The 21,479-nt window shown below is 42.6% G+C and overlaps 1 protein-coding gene across 1 annotated transcript in view; it reads right to left on the bottom strand.

Moving 5' to 3' along the window:
• Positions 1-21,479, bottom strand: part of LOC115800593 (titin-like) — a 107,843-nt gene that overhangs the window by 47,286 nt on the left and 39,078 nt on the right. The window contains 46 exon segments of the mRNA XM_030758053.1: positions 896-1,079; positions 1,219-1,501; positions 1,598-1,714; positions 1,959-2,246; positions 2,623-2,919; positions 4,562-4,840; positions 5,007-5,288; positions 5,373-5,651; positions 5,752-6,039; positions 6,141-6,419; positions 6,507-6,788; positions 6,874-7,152; positions 7,551-7,832; positions 8,088-8,366; positions 8,448-8,735; positions 8,860-9,138; positions 9,229-9,507; positions 9,606-9,881; positions 10,018-10,299; positions 10,388-10,666; positions 11,161-11,439; positions 11,566-11,844; positions 12,015-12,290; positions 13,209-13,487; positions 13,589-13,678; positions 13,681-13,724; positions 13,726-13,836; positions 13,838-13,865; positions 13,980-14,060; positions 14,063-14,195; positions 14,197-14,267; positions 14,358-14,399; positions 14,402-14,434; positions 14,437-14,634; positions 14,714-14,779; positions 14,782-14,844; positions 14,847-14,993; positions 15,075-15,353; positions 15,462-15,743; positions 15,957-16,508; positions 16,511-16,522; positions 16,798-17,076; positions 17,640-17,666; positions 17,669-17,807; positions 18,122-18,213; positions 18,216-21,272. Coding sequence (XP_030613913.1) covers positions 896-1,079; positions 1,219-1,501; positions 1,598-1,714; positions 1,959-2,246; positions 2,623-2,919; positions 4,562-4,840; positions 5,007-5,288; positions 5,373-5,651; positions 5,752-6,039; positions 6,141-6,419; positions 6,507-6,788; positions 6,874-7,152; positions 7,551-7,832; positions 8,088-8,366; positions 8,448-8,735; positions 8,860-9,138; positions 9,229-9,507; positions 9,606-9,881; positions 10,018-10,299; positions 10,388-10,666; positions 11,161-11,439; positions 11,566-11,844; positions 12,015-12,290; positions 13,209-13,487; positions 13,589-13,678; positions 13,681-13,724; positions 13,726-13,836; positions 13,838-13,865; positions 13,980-14,060; positions 14,063-14,195; positions 14,197-14,267; positions 14,358-14,399; positions 14,402-14,434; positions 14,437-14,634; positions 14,714-14,779; positions 14,782-14,844; positions 14,847-14,993; positions 15,075-15,353; positions 15,462-15,743; positions 15,957-16,508; positions 16,511-16,522; positions 16,798-17,076; positions 17,640-17,666; positions 17,669-17,807; positions 18,122-18,213; positions 18,216-21,272 — 12,320 coding nt within the window.

The raw sequence follows: 21,479 nt of genomic DNA, 5'->3' as shown, positions 1-21,479 counted from the left end.
GTGAATTAGGTTGGGCTCTAAGGCTGAACTTGCTGCTTTTTATCAGTTCATATCACAGATAAAAGGTCTGTGTTTCCCTCTGTGCTGCACACAGATGCTGCAGTAGTTTGGTTTGGACCGTAAAAACGTATTTGCAGCACAAGTCTTCTGCGCACGTTTGTGCGCTTCGGCTTCCGTGTCCAGACAAGGACCCGCCCACACTCATACGTAACGGAGCAGTTCACAGAAACACAGTGGGAACGCGGGCCCGTTCTTAAGCGTTTCGCCGGTTCATTGGGATCGGCATGGGAACTTGCTCCGGCTCCGGAACCTCGGCGGTGGGAAAGTAGCATAAGTGAATAATGTGGATATAACTTACAGGTGATTCAGCAGAGTGTGCTTTGGATAAAGCACGTGAAGATTACACTCTGAAATAAGTCATTATCTAAAGATTTATAATTAATTCAGCTACACAAAACACCAACAGGAACAGGAAGTCGCACAATACCACAGTGAGAGCCAACACAAACTTTACAGTAAAACAGCAAAAAAACTAAATGTAGTTTTAATTCAAATATATGACCAAATACTCATACTTAGAAGCTGCAGGTTGTGATTTTTTAAGACTGACTTTGTTTTGTTGTTGTCTACTCCATGGCTAAGCCAAAATATTGGAGACCCCAGAAACTGTGGTGTCAGTCCAGAGACTTGAGGGCCTAATGTGCTCCTCCATTTAATTGAAATTTAGAGGTAAAGGTTTTTGCCTCCATCTAACAGTGCAATGCTGAACCGTGATGTTAATTAGGCAGTTTGGTCCTAAAAGTGGCATACAGCTGGACTTTAAAAGCCACATTTTGTGATGAAACCCAAACTATTAAAGATATTCTGTAATTTGTGCTGCCATTTTCTTTCTTACGGCTCTTCCGGTCTCCATCTCCTTTTCCCTCTTCAGGAACTCCACGGCCTGCAGGATGGCTCGGTAGTCATGGATTCCATGTTCCCGCAGGATCCTCTCATAGTCTTTGGGGTCATGACCTCTAAGCAACTCCACAATGTTGATCTCTTCTTCTTTCTTGGGACTCTTCTGTTTGGAAGGAGTCCTGAAAATATAAAATACATAATTATGACAGAATTCTCTGACACAAATGTCTCCCGGATGTCTACTCTCCTGTTTCCTTTAGACTCTCACAAATAAATAAGTCATTGTGCAGAAAAAATGTTCCAGTACTATATCCTTACTTCTTGAGCCTCGTTCTTAAGTCTCCCACGTCTCCCACTTCCTCCTTTTTGGTCACCTCCATATCAGCGCCACTCTCAATTTCTCCATGTTTGTTGGTGGCAACACATCTGTAGTGACCAGAATCAGACTTGGTAACCTCTCTGATCTCCAGTTTGGCATCCTGGCCCTTGTGCTCAATAGATATTCGACCACCGGGGGTGACCTGTCTCCATTTGCCCTTCATCCACTTCACGCTGGGGATTGGGTCACCTCCAATCTTAGCAATAAAGGTTGCAGTGCCCTCTGCAAAAATAAAAAAGGCAAACATTTAGTTCCAAATGGACACCTTCAGTGTTAATGAACACAGCTAAAGAGCCTTGTGTCCAGATGTCTTCTTACTCTCTGTGACAGAAACATTTTGGGGTTCTTCGATGAAGAATAGGTTGTCAAGCCTTTTGACTGGGGCAGCTGCAGCCAGGGCAGCGGCCTCGGTGGGTGCAGGCTTAGCACCTTTATCTGTAAAGATTTGGAGATGAGTTAAATGTTGCCACATTTGACAGATACGTAACAGAAATCATATCAAACTATAGTTCTCATCCAAGGGAATAAAAAGTATCTCAGCTGGGTTTAAAACCAAACTTGTAGCAATTCTGGTTTAACGTCACCACAGTAAGTACTTTTTCATTGTGTATTGGAAATATTAAATATAAAAACGTCACTGCTCATCACACAAAACTGGAACCATAGATTAACCCATTACCTCTTACAGTGACTTTGGACTTGCAGAAGTCACTGCCAATTGCATTGCTGGCTTTGCACAGGTAATCCCCAGCATCAGTCTTTGAAACCTGGCTGATCTCCAGGCAGGCTGTTCCACCAACAAATGTGATTTTGGTGTTTCCACTGGACATCAGCTCTCTCCTGTCCTTCATCCACTGGATGGTTATTGGAGTAGAGCCGGTCACATGGCATTTTAGGCTCAGCTTCTCTCCTTCGCTCACAGCCACTGGCTCCAGAGGAACATCAAATCTTGGAGCCTGTCCAATTTCTGAAGACATGGCGAGAACACAGTGGCATAATAAACAGAACCTCTTATGATGAAAAAATTAACAAGTCACTGTGTTTGATCATGAAAAAAAAACAGCCATAATCTTACCCAAATATGGTAAAATATTTTGTAACACAATAAAAACACATTCAAGTCAGTTATTTGGTGAGTCATGATTGGCTGACTTAAGATATAGCACGTGATGCTAACGTTGCATTTTGCTGAGAAGCTGAGTGATTTCACAGATTGGACTTAAACCTGAGACCTCAGTGATTTTTTTTATTTTTTTTTATCTCTAGTCTTACATGAACATACTATAAAATCAGGATCAGCTTTAGATGCGTGAGTGGAAAGGGTCAAATCCTAAATGACAGACTCCTACCTGATACAGTGAGAGAAACCTTACAAGAAGCTTTGCCAGCTTCATTGGAAGCCTCACAGCTGTAAACACCACTGTCAGAGCTGGTGGAGTCTCTGACACACAGCACGGCCATGTTGTTCTTGAAGCTGATGTCATATTTGTCAGAGGCGTAGATCGCACTGTTGTCTTTGTACCAGGTGACGGTCAGTGGCTGGGAGCCGGACACTCGGCCCTCAATCTTTACAGTCTTACCCACTGAATCCACCATGGACTCAGAGGGCTTCTTGGTGAAGTTTGGAGGAACTTTGCGCTCTGTTAGTGGGGGAGAAAATAAGAAAGAAAATCATGCCATGCAATGGCATTGGGAATTTGAGAGTCAAATGTAAGAGTCCAGGCCACTGGGCCTTTACCACAGCCTCAGGAAAAACAGTGTGGCATAGCGCACAAGACAGACTGCAACACAAAAGCAAAGAAATACTAAACGTCCACCTTTGGGGAAAAAATCTTTCAAGCAAGCAAATTTGTATCTGACCCTTACAGCATTAAAGATCTCTGCTCTTGGGCACCTTTAAAAGCTTAGAAAATCCCTGTATTTTCAAAACTACCAGAACACAGAGCCAGCCAACCCTAACACACTGACAACACACTTCAAGATGCCTTCAATGGCAAAATTCTTTTGTGCTCCTGACAAGCAGCAGATCACAGGAAACAACTGCGTTCGAGGTTCACATCAGTAATTGGAGTGACGTGTGGGAATGAGATGAAATGAAAGGAAGCATGTTGGTTAGTGCTTCAGCTGTTCTAAAATGAGCACAACAGGTTTCAGCTCCTTCAGCACTGTCAGTTTCTCAAATATATTCAGACAATCTATCTTAGTGGCATTAGCAGTAACCTCTAGGAATCATTCACATACTGCATGTAATGAATGTTATGAATTACTGTACAAGCATTGTGCTTCTGGTTAATGTTAGATAATCAGACACTGATACAGATACTGGTGTCTTCTGTGTTTTTCAAGCATATTTTCTCAGTCTCTGTTCAGTACATCCAGCACAGAGGTGGGGTCTGCAGTCTTGACATTATACTAACATTAAACTTGGTCATGGGTAGCACGGTGGTGCGGTGGTTAGCACTGCTGCCTCAGAATACCGTCTGGAAGGCCTGGGTTCGATACCACCTTGGCCCAGGCCCTCCCTCTCTCTCTCTGTGGAGTTTGCATGTTGTCCCCGTGTCTGCGTGGGTTTTCTCCAGATACTCTGGTTTCCTCCCACAGTCCAAAGACACAAAGACATGCATTTACTGGGGTTAGGTTAATTGGAAACTCTAAATTGCCCATAGGTGTGACTGAGAGTGTGAATGAGAGCATGAATGTGAGTGTGGATGTTGTCTGTCTCTCTGTGTTGGCCCTGCGACAGGCTGGCGACCTGTACAGGGTGTACCCTGCCTCTCGCCTTATGTCAGCTGGGATAGGTTCCAGCCCCGCCACGACCATGAACAGGATAAGCGAAAGTGGATGGATGGATGGATAAACTTTGTCATGAAGCAAGCTGGTTCTGAGAGAAGCAATGGTTGGGTTAGCTGCATGTTGCCCCCATTATGCTACCATGTAATAACAGCTAATGGAGGTTATGCAATATTAGAAATGATTTAGTCCTGTTACCTGCAGTGGCTACTAAACAACAGCAGATCACCATTGTTATTGACCGGTAACAAGTGGAATGTAGATGGTGTGTTAAGGTATCCAGGCTGACACCAGCACAGCAGATGTTGGTTGCAGATACATTTGAAGTGTATGTTCCAGGTACTCTTTTGTAGTGGCTGTCTTAAAGGTGGGAAAGCTCTAAATATGAAACTTAAACTTGAAAATTAAGCTTCTTTGTCACTCAGCAAAGCATTCACAATCACAGCAGGCTTCATTAATGCAGAGAAATTAAGTACTGACAGTGAGCATCACCTTTCACAGTCACGTTACAGTTGGTGGAGGCTGAACCAACCCGGTTCTCGGCCTTGCAGACATATTCACCGTGATCAGACTTGGTCGTTTTGAACAGTTTCAAAGTAGCAATGCCATCTGCAAAGTCCATTGAGCAATTGTTGGACTTGCGCAGCTTTCCGTCGTCTTTAAACCAGGATACAGAGATCACAGGAGTTCCTGCAATTCTGCATTCTAAGGTCACCGCATCACCCATATTTACCTCCACTGGTTCCATCATGTCAACAAAGTATGGTGGTTCTGAAGTGAAAGATGATGGTGATTTAGTTTAACTACAGATGCTGATGTGTAGATGAATAAATGAAAGAAGCAGTTAATGAATGGCAGAATAAAGGAACAAATTATCATGAATCACCACAGGTACTGCAGTATGAAGGACCTTAACATGCATTACCAATAATTTTACCTAGAATTGACACATTTGCTTCACATTTGTCACTTCCGGCTCCATTGTCTACTTCACAAGAGTATCTACCAGCTGCCTCCATCCTTTCAGAGTTAAGAACCTCCAGGATGCAGGAGGTGTCTGTGGTGATCACATTGTACTGATAAGAGGCTTGGATGAGTTTACCATCCTTTTTCCACATTACGTTTACAGTCGGGGTTCCAGCGTACGTGACCTCGAGCCTCAGAGGTTTACCCTTTTCAAAGGAAATGTCCCTCAGTTTCTTCACAAAGTGGACTGGTTCTGAGAGAGGCAATTCCATCATCAGTTATATAAACTTTTAGAAGTGCATGATTTGTAAGAAGGGCATATATCATACTAACAAACCTTTCACGAACAGAAAAACTGAGCAGCTGTCCTTTCCTGCATCATTAATGATCTGGCAGGTATACTCTCCTTCATGAGACTTTTCAGCTTTATGAAGTACCAATATGGCAACATCGTCTTTCAGGGAGATCTCGCAGCCTCTCCCATGCTGCATTTCCTTAGCTCCCCTGAACCATTTGACCTTTAGGGGGACACTGCCTTTCACTTTAGCCAAGAAAGACACGTTTTGGCCAGGCAATGTTTCTTTGGCCTCGAGTGTTTCCAAAAAAGATGGAGGTTCTGGTTTCAAATAAAGATTTGTTATAATCAACTGTCTTCAAAGCATTGGATCTAGATAAGGAAACCATCTTTGAAATGTTCTGTTCTTCCCATTACCGACCTGTCACATTCATTGAAGCGCTCGTCTCACTGCTTCCTGCAGTGTTCACAGCTTTACATGTGTATTTGCCAGAATCCGATATCCTAATCATTGGAATTCTCAGTCTGCACACATTATCCACGATGCTAACGTCATAGGTTGGCCCACTGCTTATCTCTTGGCTGTTATGGAACCAGGAAGTTGTTAAAGGTGCAGAACCGGTAACCTTACACTCCATCTCACCAGGCTTGCCCACAACAAGGTGGGTATCTCTCAGCTTCTTTATGAAACTTGGTGGAATCAGCTTATCTATTGTAAAGAAACAACAACATGAAGAGCTGGCTGCTTGTTAAAAGAAGTAACATTAAGAAGTCAAAGGTCACAAATGGACACACATAATGAACACAAACCTGAGACAGATAGCTTAATTTTGCAAGAGGCTGTGCCAACATGATTTGTAACCTGTAGTTTGTACTCTCCAGCATCTGCTTTGTCAGCAGACAGAATCTTCAGGGTGGCTAACTTCTTTTTTTGGTACATCTGATACTTGGCACTAGCAGACAGTTCTTTGTTATCCTTGAACCACGTAGTTTTCAGTTCTGGTGAGCCAGATACTGTTACATCAAGGGATGCATTTTCTCCTGACTTCACGTTCAGTGACTCTGGTCTATCCACAATAGCAGCGGGTTCTAAAAATTAGGTAGGAACATATTAAGCTAAAGAAATCCTCACACTGCCACTTGTGATAATGCAATCAATTCTGGAGTTCTACAAACCTAGAACGGTCACTTGGGAGACTGACTCTACCACTCCACAGTCGTTCCTTAGCTGGCAGGTGTATTTACCCGCTGTGGTTGAGTCGGCCTCAGGGACTACAAGAGTAACCACATTGTTCTCAAAGCTGATCTTCCTGTTGTCACCTTCTCTGAGAATGTGATCTTTGTCCTGAACCCAAAACACGGTCAGTGGCTCCGAGCCTTTCACCGTAGCTGTCAGTGTCAGCTGCTGACCGATTCTCACTGACTGATCAACCAGTTTCTCCAGAAACACTGGTGGTTCTGAACAATGATGGAAAGATCACAGGTGAGAAGGGGTGATTACATGTGGCCTAAGCTTTGAGGAAATGGCCACTAATATACTAACCTTTCAAAGTAATGGTAGCTTGGCATGAATCACTTCCTACATTGTTTGACACTCTGCACTCATAAAGCCCAGCATCATCTTCCTCAAGTTTCATAATATGAAGTGCGGCAGAGCTGCTCACACTGACTAGCTTAAATTTTCTATCCTCTTTTAGTGGCCTTTTGTTTTTGTACCAGTTAACCTGGAAAGGTGGGGTGCCAGACATCTCACAATGCAGACTAACATCTTTGCCTTTTATGCCCTCCACAGGGCTCGGAGTTTTAAAAAACGATGGAGACTCTGGAAAATACAAGATATATTAGAGATATATTAACAGAGGCAGCATTCATGAAGACTGAACAGGAAGTAGTTCAGCTGGACAGTTTCAGTGGATAGAATTTTTTGTCTGTGGTTATCCAAAAAAAAAAAGCTCATTGTGAGAGAAAGAAACACTCCTTATATTCATGCTAGAAGAGGTCACATCAGTCCTTGACCTATCCTCCTATCATAGCAAAACATAACAACTCATGTTCACCAACATACGGGAAGACAAATTTGACTTTTAGCAAAAAATACCAGATTCCAGAAAGAAACAGTCCAACTGAAGCTGTAAAGTCTAAATGTTCAACAGGGAATTTTCCTTTTTCAAGCTACACATGTGAAGAAGGGGAAAAGCCACAGTCTATTCAATAGCTGACCTTGAACTGTGAGAACAGTGCTGCAGCTTACACTGCCAGCATCATTATGAGCCTCACATGTGTAGACTCCGTTATCCTCAAACTTTGCATTGGACAGCTGGAGGTATGCAGTTGAGTCAACAAACATAGTTTTATAGTTCCCTCCATCAGTTATCTGTTGTTCATTTTTGTACCAACATATTCTCAGGGACTGTACATTGGTGACCTTGCATTCAAAACAGTGCCTCTCATACTGCTTCACAAAGGTAGTGGGGGGCAGTTTCAGGACAAATCGAGGTGGCTCTGCAAAATAAGAAAAAAATCAAGTTACTATCCTCAGTTTATGCTGACTTAGGACTCAAGCAGTAATGGGACAGATGGAAGATGCAGACAGGTGACTCTGAAAACAACACAGACATTCCTGGAAAGCAAATAATTTGGAAGGTGATAAAGCAAAAGTAAAGAAAAATGAAGACAGGGAAGAGCTGTGATAATGGAGAAAAAAGATGGAGTTAAATGAACGGTGATGATGGTGGACAAAAAAAAGAATAGTCCAACCTTTCACCAGCAACTGTGCCGCACTTTTCACTGTGCCTGCTTCGTTGCTAACTTGGCAAGAATAAATCCCACACTGCAGAGTACCCACTATGCAGAGCTCTACAGAAGAGGAATATTTCTCCAGTCTAATTCTGCATGATGGCCCAGTGATGAGTTCAGTGTCATCCTTGAACCACTTCACCATAAACGGAGGTGTCCCTTCAAAGACACTTTTGAAGAATACGTCAGACTTTGGAATAACAGCCTGAGACTTAAGCTCATCTATGAATCTTGGTGGCACTAAAACCAACAGAGAAGAATGATTATGATACATGACTAATAGCCCGTGAGGTGATACATTCATAAAATCTGAATGCTAACCTTTAGCTGTAAGAACTCCACTGCACACACAGCTGCCTGCTTTGTTGGTAACTTTGCAGGAGTACTCTCCTGTATCAACACTTCCAGTAAGTTTTAACTCCAGCAAGACTCTATTTTCAGTGTGTACAAGTTTGTACTTGGAGCTCTGTGTAAGCCTTTGTTTCCCTTTGCTCCATTCAACTGTCAGAGGAAGAGACCCAGCCAGTCTGCACTCCATGGTCACCACTGAACCCATAATTCCTTGAATGTTTGTTAATTTCTTAACAAATGTGGGAGGAATCAATTCTTCTGTTTAAATGATAGTAGAGGATAATTAAAGTAAAAAAACAAACAAACTATTTGTTCCATATATTTGTATTGTGGCAAATAAACATGTAAAACTGTTAACCAAGACTTGAAGTATTTTACAAACCTAAAACAATCAGCTTTACTTTACATCTGCAAGTCCCAACTGCGTTTTGGGCTTCAAGCAGGTATTCTCCACTGTCTTCCACCCGAGAGGCCATTATGTTAAGCCTGCTGAGGTTGTTCTCATAGTAGAGATTATGCTTTTGGCTTGACTGTAGCTCTTTGCCATCCTTGATCCACTTTACACTTATTTGAGGAGTTCCAGCTACCCTGCACTCAAGAATAACTGGATCTCCACAAGTCACTTTAACAAACTCTGGTTTCTCTTGAATTGTTGGTGGTACTAAAATGCCAAAAAAAGAGGTGAGTTTGCTTGTTGCTGTACTTGTTAATAGCTCTAATATTAGAAGAACTGTGTTTGAAGTGGATGTACCTTGCACAGTGAGTGTCGCAGAACATGTGTACTGCCCAGCCTCATTTACAACTTGGCAGGTATATTTCCCTTCGTGAGTTACCTCACAAGCAAGGATCCTGAGAGTGGCCTCTTTGTTCTGAAACATTTGCTCAATCTTTGGATCCTGTGGGATCCAGATCTCATCTTTTTTCCATTGCACAGAAAGTGGCAGGGACCCTTCAACAGAGCACCCAAAGACTGCAGAATCTCCCAGAACAGTGAAGACATTCTCTATCTTCTTAACAAATGTTGGAGGGACTAATAGGAAGAAGACATTGTTGTAATACCAGAGCGTATAAAATACTATACGCATAAAATACTGAAAATCAGCGTGAGGCACAGTCAACAAAACCAACCTTTCAGGGATAACACCACCAAGCCAGAGCAACTTCCAACCTCATTGGCTACCACACATTGATAGGCGCCCACATCGTCCACATCACAGTCCTGGATTTTTAAGCCCACATTTTCACTATCAACAATCGTATACTTTTGGCTGGATAAAACTGTCTTTTTATCTTTCAACCACGTGACATCAAATGGAGCACTTCCTGCCACTTTGCTAGCAAACACTGCTGTGGAACCTTTAACGACTTCGAGAGACACCAACTCTTCAACAAACGATGGCGGCTCTGAAATAACAAGGGAAAGCACTCTAAAGCTTTTGAATCAAATTAAAGAAAACACTATGATGAATATACAGAATGTAACATTTAACTTGATCTTGTTTTTAGCTGACAAGATGTAAACACAGAAAGGGCAACCAACCTTTCGCTACAAGCTCAAAAGTGCAACTCTCTGTGCCTGCTTCGTTGCAGGCCTCACAGAAGTATTTCCCGCTGTCTCGTTGACTAACTTGACAAACCTCTAAAATGGCTACAGAGGTAAAAAACGACATCTTGTGTTTGACACTTTGGTGAATCTGAACTCCATCTCTGAACCATTTCACAGAGATCTCTGGGGTACCACCAAACTTGCACTCAAACACCTTCCTGTCTCCTACTCTTACTAATGACACAGCTTCAGGTTTTTCAATGAAAAACGGGGGTTCTGAAAAAGGTACATACAGAAATTACTTAAAGATGGCAATCATTTGCAAAATGAAGAAACATGATGAAGAGGAGAGACCCATAATTACCTTTTACAAAGAGTGTTGCCTTGCATGATGTGGAACCCACAGCATTCTGTATTTCACAAACATATTCTCCAGAATTGGAGGTTTTAGCAAAGAAGAGCTCCAGTGAGCTTGAAGTGTTGTTTTTAATTACAGAGCAGTCGGCGCTCGGTAGGATTTCTTTTTTGTTTCTAAACCACTTGATGGTGAGTGGAGGTGTGCCTGAGACATGAAGACTAAACCTAACCTTTGATCCAGGTAAAACATTCATAGATTCAGGTTGTTCAAGAATGTGTGGTGGTTCTGTTGATTGAAAAACCCAACAGTTCTATTATAACATGTGCAACATGAGCCTGCAATAAACTATAAAAAAATATTGATGATGCATGAGATCAAACCTTTAACAATCAAAATCCCAGAGGACTGGGCAGATCCTGCCTTGTTTTCAGCCACACAAGTGTAGCTCCCACTGTCTTCACTGCTGAGACAGCTGATTTCCAGAAAAGCAACATTTTCAAAAAACGCGCATTTATATTTTTCACAAGCATGGATCTCTGTTTCATCTTTGTACCACTGTATCATCATTGGTAGAGAACCAGATACGAGGCACTCCAGATGAGCAAACGATCCTTTCATAGCTTCAGTCTCCTTCAGTTTCCTTGTGAAAGATGGTTTAATAATCTGATCTATTTCATACAAAGTGAAAAAACAAACAAACAAAAGCTGTGTTAAGGTGACCATAGAACGCTCTGAAAACAAAATGTCGTGACAGACATCAAACCTTTGGATAAACTGACCTAAGACTGTAACTGATGCGTCACATGAACTTTGCCCAGCAACATTTGAAACTTCGAAGGTGTAGTCACCGCTATCCCTCTTCTCTGCTTTTACAATCTTGAGCACTGAGCTTGTGTCTGTGGTCTGTATTCGGTATCTCTGTCCTGAGGTCAGCTCCTTTCCCGTATTAATCCATCTGACTTTCAGCGGTTTTGTTCCTGAAAACTTGCATTCAAGCCTAGCTGGGTCACCGAGGGTTACACTGATGGACTTTGCATTTTCTGAAATACTTGCTGGCTCTGGGATAACAAAATGATTCAAAGCTGAGTTTAGCTTCGACCACTGTGCTGCATGCAACAGATGAAGCGGCAAGCTTGACACAAAAGCAAAAGCAGACAATTAAGACCCACAATGATCCTACAAACCTGTCACTATGAGCACTGCGGCACATCTTTGAGTCCCGGCTTTGTTCTGTGCCTGACAGACATATTTCCCGCCATGTGATAACTGAGCATTTTTCAAATTCAACATGGCACTTTTGGCTTCATAGGACATCTTAACATGCTCATCCTCTGTGAGCTCATGATCATCCTTGATCCAGGAGAAAGTCATGGGAAGTGACCCAGACAACATGCACTTCATAGAGATTTCAGAGCCCACAATACAGGACATATCCTTTAGTCTTTGAACAAATGATGGTGGTTCTAGTGAGAAAAGATCATAAATCAGACTGAAAATTGCAAGGTGTTCAAAAACACATATGACCCACATGGTAAATCAGATGTTATCATCTACTAGCAGTCTAAATCAAAATGGTGAACATTTGTAGAGAAACTGGACAGCATGCAGCGAGGTAAACTGTCCCATCACTGACCTTTTAGAGAAATCTGGCAAGAACAAGATGTCTCCCCAACATCATTTGAAACAGTGCACTTGTAAGTTCCTTCATCTCCGGTCTCACACATTGAGATCTGAAGAGTGATTGTATCATTTTCGACACTGATTTTATGTCTTTTGTCATTTCTGATCAGCTTATCGTTCAGGAAACAGCTTATTTCAAATGGAGGGGAACCTGAAACGATTCCTTCCAAGATAATGTCAGACTCCATAACAAGCTCAGCTGATTCAAAAGGCCTCACAACACTGGAGGCTCTAAAAAAACAGATAGCATAAGGTTACATTTAAAGGCATTACAGGCATGAAGGAATAGTTTTAGTCTGATGAGTAAAGTCTGGTCCACAGAGTTCATTTAGCTGTTCTGTGCCTTCAAATTACAAACTCTCTAGTTCACAGAGTTTCCATATATACCATGCATTAACAAAGTTTTCTGAGTGGCAGTGTAACACCGTGATCTGAGGATGATCGTCCCTGAGATTTGACTAAAGGAAATGGGTATCAAGGGTGTATCACTGTATATCACTGTATTGTTTGTTAAGCATACTTGATGTGCCATTGAAGGGACTGAAACACGCTCATCAGGTGCCACAAAGGCAAGCGTGCACATTTGAGAGCATTTGAATGCACTTTCATGGCTCTTTATTTTTAATTTTTAGGTAGAACTTGTGTAACATTTTTCTTCTATATTTATTCTCCTCATTCCTGATATGACTTAGATCAACCAGTTAAAACAGTTAATACAGTCTATACATCAAACAGCTGTACATGCCTATTCTTTGGGTGGTATACCAGAAAAAGTCAACAGTTAATCACACAGCTGACAACCATTCACACCCACAGAATCCAATAAGCCACAAGCCCCTGCCAGCGTCTTACAGGTGCTACCATTACTAGAATCAAACTATTTGCTTTGATAGCAGTGTAGGTAATGTTAACCCTGCAGTGATTTCCATACAGCGCAGGCAGCACTGAACATGAAAACAGTGTGAACCAGACTTTAGATCAAAAATATAAAGTTTGTGGACAACAAAGAGAGTAAAATCTACCAGCAGGTTTCACAGATTAAACCTAGTCCCAAACTAAAGGAAACTCTGAAAATGCTCACAGTCCAGGACTAGGCTTAATCCTGGTGTTGGAAATGGAGTCTTTGACTGCTGAAGAGTGAACCGACCTTTCACCGTTACTGAGCTGCTGCACTGCTCTCTGCCGGCCTCACTGGATGCCACACAGACATAATCTCCACTATCCTCTACAGAGCAGTTCTCTGCGTCCAGAGTGGCTATCGAGCCATCGAAGGACATGGTGCTTCTGTGGTCTGAAACAATTTCTGAACCACTTTTAAACCATGTAATAGTAATAACAGGAGTGCCCTGCACTTTGCAAGACAGCTTCAGAGGTTGTCCAGTTTTCAGCAGCTTTGAAGGCTCAAGCTTCATCGTAAATGTTGGGGCTTCTGTAAATTAACAGTAACAATTATAGTTGAGATAATGAGGTTAATTAAAAAGAAAAAAAAAACTGTTTCACATTTTTTTTAAAGAAAGCAGCTTTTAAGCACCTTTATGAAGAGTACTGCAGTGCAATCCACCTTCCCGGCATCGTTGGATACTTGGCATGTATATTTGGCAGAGTCACTGGGTTTACAGAATGGAGTTCCAAGGAACTTGAAGAGGAGTCTTTCTTATGAAATACTTTCCCCAGTGAAAATCTCTTTCTCCTCTCTGAACCATTTAACAACAAGTGGAGCTGATCCAGTAAATTCAGATTTTAAGACAACATTTGATCCCGGGAAGCATCAAGAGATTCAGGTTCACCGTAAAGGCTGGAGGTTCTGGATTATTTGGGAAGAATGCAGCAAATAAGTTCACACCCTGTCATTAAACCTGTGATCATCTATAATGTCTACCAATTACTGTTTAATCTTAGGTAATTCAACTCCTCTGACCTTTGATGGACAGAGTACCAGTAGTTTCTTTTTCTCCGGCATCATTAGAGGCTTTGCATGTATAAACTCCACCATCGCTTGGTCCAGGCCAGCGATCGTCACAGAGGCAGTACTCTCACTGAAATCAAGCTTATATTTGTCATCGCTGTGGATTTCTTTATTGTCTTTGTACCAAGAAAGAACCATTGGCTGAGATCCAGCAACCCTGCACTCCAAGGTGGACATTACTGCCAATACTTCCATTCACTTTCTTTAGCATTTTGGTGAAGGATGGGGGAACTGCACGATCTGTGTAGGGAAATATACCAAACATATTACCGCCATCAAGGGCTACTTGTGCAAATCTGTATTAATGATGTATTTTGGACTAAAACTGACCTATAACCGTAACCGAGCAGGTGCACTCATCTTTTCCAACTTGTTGGACAATTCCATCTTGTACTCTGCAGTGTCCCTTTATCTGCTGCAAGAATCTTTAAAATGGCAGTGCTCTCCTTCACTGCTATTTTATATTTACGGCCACTGATCATCTCCTTGCCATCTTTGAACCATTTCACTCTGAGTTCAGGACTTCCAGAAATGGTACACTCCAGAGTGGCCGAGTCACCTGCAGTCACACTGATTGAGGCTGCTTTTTCTAAAATCCTAGCTGGTTCTAAAACAGATTGAATTTTAATTTAATAAACAGTTGCATCTGAACTCTAAAAACATTTGCAACAGGAATGTGTTCTAACCTTGAATAGTTAAGATAGCTTCACATTTCTGCTGTCCTGCCTCATTTTCAGCAAGACAAGTATACTTCCACCATGTTTTAGCTCGACAGATGAGAAGGAAATGCTAGCGATATTGTTCACAAATGACATTTGATATTAGGATCGTCATCTCTTAGCAGCTCAGAGTCTTTCATCCATTTGATAGTCATGGGAGCTGAGCCTTTCAGGGTGCCCTGTAATTTCACTGTATTTCCCAGCACTGCTGTGGCACTCTCAATCCTCTTTGAGAACATCGGTGGCTCTGAAATATCATGATTAGCATAATAATGTCAACACCAGCCAGACTGTAGAACAGTATAATAGGTCCTGTTACATCACTAACCTTTTTGTTTAACCACTGACTTTGAGGTTACTGACCCAACCTCATTGGATACAACACATTCGTATTCACCAGCATCAGCGCTCTCAAATGACTGGATCTCCATAGAGGCCAGGGTTCCCTGTGATACTAGTCTGTACTTCTTATCTGAGGACAAGCGTTTCTTATTCTTTTTCCAAGACACTTCAAATGGTTCCGAGCCTGCAATCTCACACTCCAGTACAGCTACTGACCCTCTGACTGCCTCAGTGGTCAGTAACTCCTTTCTGAAGGATGGAGGTTCTAAAGGGGAACATACAGCTTGGTTATATGAGTTCTTATGCTGACTTAAATTTAGTTGGTGTTTTGAGCTTTTTTTTTTTTTGCACTAAGATTACCTACGCTACACACCTTTCACTGTTACTTTAATGCTGCAACTTTCACACCCACACTCATTGAGAACCTCACAGGTGTAGTTTCCACTGTCACTCAACATGACATCCTGTATCTCAAGAGTGGTGACACCATCCTTCAGACTGACAGCGTGTCTGCCACCAGTGGGCAGCTCGCTGCTATTAAAGAACCAGGTGGTGTGGAGTTCAGGGGATCCTTTGATGGCGCACTGCAGGCGAGCAGTGCTGCCTTGCTTCCAAATCGTTGTGGCTTCCAGCCTCTTTACAAAGACCGGTGGCTCTGCAGAGGTGTGTGGTTAAGAAAGAGCTATTATGAAGTCAAAGAAGCTATTAAAAACCACACAGCGATTTAAGGATTAAAGACAGCTGCTGCTGCATTTATACCATCTAAAATGGACACCAGAGAATATAGTTGTGTTAATTTCCAGGACTGCAGATTTGCAAAAGCTTCAAATGCTGCAGTTTCCCTGAAAGTTAACTAGACAGTTCTTACCTTGTACCTTCACTGAGGTGGAGCAAGATGCACTCCCAGCTTCATTTGTCACTGTACACACATAATTACCACAATCTTTCAGTGTGGTCTTTGGTATATCAAGAGTAACCATCTTATCCTCAAACAACAGTTTACAGTCTGGAGACTGGTGGACTTTTCTACCATCTCTGGTCCAGGTGACAGTTACTCCAGTGTCCTCATCCACCTGACACTCAAGGTGCAGAGGAGCTCCAACCACAGCAGCGACTGGACCCAGGGGCTTTACAAAGTTGGGCTTATCAATAACACGCAGCTCCGTGTTGCACTCGGCTGTCCCAACATTGTTAGTTACCTTGCACACAAAAAGCCCACTATCAGCTGCCTCGACACTGGTTATCTCAAGAGTGTGCTTATTTTTTTCACAAGAGGTCTGGTAGTGTGCAGGCACTTTGGGTAAGGCCTGGTTGTCTTTGAACCAGACAACATTCAGTGGAGCAGATCCCGCTATTACACACTGTATTACAGCCCTCTTTCCAACATACACAGTCTGAGGGTCTGGTTTACTTATAACACAGGAGGAAATTGTTCTACAGGGATTAAGAAAAAGAGAACACATCAGTGTTAATAAATTTTACCATATGATTTTACCTTCACCAAAAATCAAACCAACAGAGCAAAAAAGCTTACAAGAAAAATTCACAATTACACAAACAAAACGTCAGCACAAAGAATCATTCCTATCCAAAGAGACCAGTAAAAGATTTTAGTGTTTTTACTAACCCTACCCCTCAGCTGGGAAATAAAAACAACTACAACTCCAATCTCAACCAGCGAAGAAGAAGGAAATATGCACTGCTCTTACCTGTGACACTGAGAGAGGCGGAGCATTCATCACTGCCATGCTGATTGGATGCCTTGCAGGTGTATTCAGCGCTGTCATCCTTGGTTGTCCTCAGAAGTTCCAGAGAGGAAGCTCTGAAGCGACTGATAATCCTGCACCTGTCACCCTCTTTGATGGGGTGTCCATCTTTGAACCACTTGAAGCTCACATTTGGAGCATCTTCAGTTTCACATTCAAACTTGGCAGTGTTGCCAATGTTTATCTCCACTGGAACGATTCTGTGCCTGAACACAGGCTTCACTATCATTTGTCAAAGAGAAAAAATGGACAAAAAAAAAAGGCAAATGTGAATAAACAGCAGCAGCTGGAATGGATTAGAAACAAAAATTAGTGTTTCTACTGGAGGCGGTGATGGAGGGAACCTGGGATGGAAAGTGACACACTCAAAGTTAAGCTGTTATGAATGAGGAGGAGAAAAATGTATTAGGTTTGGACTGAAATGAAGTAATGTGATGAACAGGGATTCTGTGATGAGAAAAAGAGAGAAAGCATGCAAACATGAATGCAGCTGGAATGATGAATGTTTAAAGGCATATGGTCAAAGGTGACTCTTTGGAAGGCGGCAAACGGCTGTGAAGGTTGTGGAGGAGATGAACTGGGAGGAAATGTGATCATGTCACTGTTGTCAGGTGAAAACCTCAAACCTACAAATTTAGTTTTTTTGGAGGAAAAATTTTTTTCAGATTAGACTTTTAAAGAAGTTTTAAAGAAGTTTGTTTCATGGTTGAGGTTTGCAGACAACAGAAGTTCACCAATGCGTGAAGTTAGTAGATCATGATATCAAAGAATTTCCCATCATCAACCTCGTGGGACCACAGTCAGTCTTGAGATGTTGTAGTCTTGCCGACTTCATTCTCAGCCTCACAGACATACTCTCCTTGATGCCTTTCTTTGACAACCTTGTCAATAACTAATGTGTATGTGTCTTGGTCTTTAAAACACTTGAACTCTTTGTCTGATTTCACCAGTTCCCATCATAAAGCCAGTTAACTTGGTGACGTATTTAATAGTGGCAGTAAACACAGCCTTGCCATTTCCTCAGCGCAGACATCCTCCAGAGTGTCAGTGATAACAGGATAATCAGCGATGCTGTCAGAGGACTCGCTGATCATGATTGCCTCTGAAAGATATTCCTCTCTGGTTTCTCTGTGGACAAAAATGTCCCTCTCTGACCTAACTGTCCTTCTGCTCACATGCTTGGACTCATGGACCTTAGTTTGACTTTGAAGTGTTGCACTTGGAAAGAAGCCCTGGTTTCCATTCTTAGAGCTGCAGATTGAGATACAGTAGGAGGTATCCTGACTGCACTCTCTGCCACCATCACAGAGTCCACCACAGAAGACAGCACCTCCTTGGAGGACACTGAGCTGACTTGCACTTCTGAGGCTTGTCAATCTGCATGGTGCCTGGTTGCTCTGATATAAGACTTGGCTGCTCTTGGGAAAACATAGCATGCAGAGCTAGCTGTAGTTCATGCCTAAGGTTAGCTGTCTGTGGGTATTCACCTTCAAAAGACAGTGCAATCTCCAAGGCAGAACCTGGAGATGTGATAAGATATGTGCATGCAGCCCGTTTGGGTTCTCTCTGAACCTTGACCTCTTGGACTTCCACTGCCTCTAATCTTCCAACAACATCAGCCAGTAAAACTGGCTGATCTGTGGCCACAGCTGATTGAAGAGCATCTCTGAGCTGATGTCGTACATTCAAACTAGATGGTTTTGGGACATGAATGAAGAAGTTGAGTTCTTTAGGTAGAGTCTGAGCATCCCTACTCTCTGGGATAAAAAGAACTCCTTTAGGCTGCGTCTCAACACTGACAGTGGAGCCCTTGACTGTATGTATCTCACTTGACCGCTCTCCTATAATAACCTGTTTTTCTTCTAGAAACACTGACTGTTGGACTGACTGGCCTTCCTGGATCTGGACTGCAAAGTCCTGCTCAGCAGCTTCTAAGACAGTGCAGCTTTCATTGGCCACTGCCTTTTCTTCTATGAAAATAGGTTTTTTGGGGATCTTGGGCTCAATTTTAATCTCAGGCTTAAATTTCTCATCAGTTTCAAAACTAGTAGTGTGACCCTCTTCCAGAGTTTGATTGTCTGTGATGTTCAGAGACTGCATGATATTCCAGTAATCCTCTTTCTGGACTAATGCACGCTGTTGTGTGACATTCATAACAAAAGGAGTCTCTTTAGGCAGATGCATGGGCTGTGAGGACACAGCAAGGATGCTTAGAGGCCTGGACTCAGTCTGAGGCTGTGACTCAGTGCTGGTCACTAACATTTCAAGATCTTTGTGATAATCTGCAGTGATCTCCATTTGCTCTTCTGAGGTAGCTGCATGCCATCTTGCCTTTTCCTTTTTCTGTGTTGCTGCCTGCTGGTCAGGTTTTGTGACAGTGAGTATGCCTTCTTTTGGTAAAACTGATAAAGAATGGACTGACTGAAGGTATTTAGCTTGTGCTAACTCTTTCGTCGGTTGAACAGAGGTGGTGTTAATCTTTGCTTCGAATTCTGAAGTTGCCTCACAGACTACAGTCCTCTGTTCTTCTTGAGTCACCGAATGCAGTAAAGTTGGACTCTTCCTCACTTCTGCCTCTTCTGTTGAAGGTTTTTTGCTGCTGAATTGTCCTTCACAAACTAAAACACCGTGATCACTGATAACCTGCAGATTCAGAAACTGTTCTCCTTCCTGCTGTGGCTGCAGACACACAGAAGATGCTCTACATGGCACTTGTCCTGTCTGTTCAGCCTGGAGCTCATATTTCTCTTCAGTATTTATAGCTGAATTGTAAACCATGTCTTTGTATGGGATGGTGCTCTCCTGCTCTGGTCTTTGTATTTCAAACTTTTGCTCTTTGGATAAAGCCACTCTAGTTTCACTCACTGGTGCGACCACTGGTTTAGGTTGCTCTTTTTCAACTGAAGGTTTAATGTCTGCATCTAAAGCTGGTAGAGGATCAGTGTGTCTTTCTGTAAGCTGAAGTTGTCCTGCAGACTGAGCCGAGTATAAAATCTTAACCCCCTCTGTGACTCTGAAACTCCTCTCTTCATTTGGTCTTTGCATGATTTCTGAGAGTTCATCAGTCATAGGTACAGCACACTCTACCTGGTGACTACTAACAATTTGCCTTGGCTCACTGGAGGTCTTTATGTGGTCTGGAGTCTGATCCATCAATGCCTTAGCTCTCACTGTGGAGAGTGGAAGGACCTCCTCAGATGTAGCTGACATGAGCTTAGGTGGTTGTTCTTTGGTTAACTCCAGTTCAACTAGCTCAGGGCTGAGAATCCGGTCAGCGTGCTGCTCGCTGATCTTTTGTCTCTCCTGGATTGAGGATAAGAAAGTAGCCATGTGAAGCTGTTTCACAGGAACAGCTGAGACCTGAGGTGGATGGCTGGGAGCTAAAGAAACCCTCTCCTCTATTTCATGTGACTGCAGCACCGCTGCCTGATGGGTAAGCTGCTCTCGATGAAGGGTAGCAGAAGAGATATCGAGCCCTCTGAGCATTTCTACCTCTTCACTGGGAATAATCTGCCGGTCTTCAGTACTAATGGTATAGATCATCTGATCAGAGCGGCTTCTTTCCTGGTGCAATCTCAGTTCTGTGGTTTGTTCTGTCATCGATATCTTCAAGCCTTTAGTTTTCTGTACTAACGTGTGCTCTTCCTGAGCTTTCTCCCTGAACACCAACAGCTCTGCAGTACAAGAGGCTTCCCCATATTGATTTGAGGCCTTACAGGTGTAAATGCCACTGTGCTCTTGTTTGACACTCTTAATGTTAATGAACCCAGATCCATCTGGGTTGCTCACAATGAAACAGAACCCACTAGGCTGGATGTGGAAACTGCCTTTAAGCCACTGGACCTCAGGGAGAGGATCTCCAGTCACAGTGTACCTAAAGAAACCTTGACCTCCTTCCTTCAACTGAAGAGATTCTATAGTTTTAGTGAATTCTGGGGGCTTGCCAGTCACTGCAAATATTCTCTCATCAACCCTTTCTGCCTTTTCTGGCTCCTTTACCTGAACATGCAGATAAGAAGTGCACGTCGACTGGCCAAATCTGTTGCTGACTGTACAGGAGTACTCTCCTTCACATTCCCTATGAACTTTGTTAACGACCAAGCTATACTCATCTCGTTCATGAATAAATGTATACACAGATGAACTGGTTATACTCTGCCCATTGTGAAACCACTGAACAGTGGGCTTAGGGAAGCCGGACACTCTGACGGTAAGCACAGCAGTTTCTCCGACAGTCACGGCTGCTGGAGAAAGTTCACTGAGGAAAACCGGCTTTTCTTTCTTTTTTTCCAGAGTGCTGGAGTAGTGTTTAGACTCTGGCTCGAGTTCAAGTGTTCTGGTTTTGTCTGCTAACTTTATGCCAGTGAGGTACGACTCCTGGGTTTCCTCTTCCACCGTGATGGTTGTGCTAGAGAAGGCTGAGTGGAATAATGACAGGTTAAAACAAACTGAGCCACGCACTTCAACCACAGTCAGCTGAAAACAGAATAGCTGCAGTTCAGTTAAACTTCACTACAAGGCAGATACAAAAACATTGTTTTAAATGTTTTACTAAAAAACTTCTTACAGTTAACAATACTGCTGTCCATTATTCAAAGTCTGAATCAGGATAAATTCAAGGTGAC

This window comes from Archocentrus centrarchus, chromosome 21 (assembly GCF_007364275.1).
Source record: "Archocentrus centrarchus isolate MPI-CPG fArcCen1 chromosome 21, fArcCen1, whole genome shotgun sequence".
Lineage (NCBI taxonomy): Eukaryota > Metazoa > Chordata > Actinopteri > Cichliformes > Cichlidae > Archocentrus > Archocentrus centrarchus.
The sequence above is the reverse complement of the archived record's forward strand: the minus strand, read 5'-3'. Positions and strand labels throughout refer to the sequence as shown.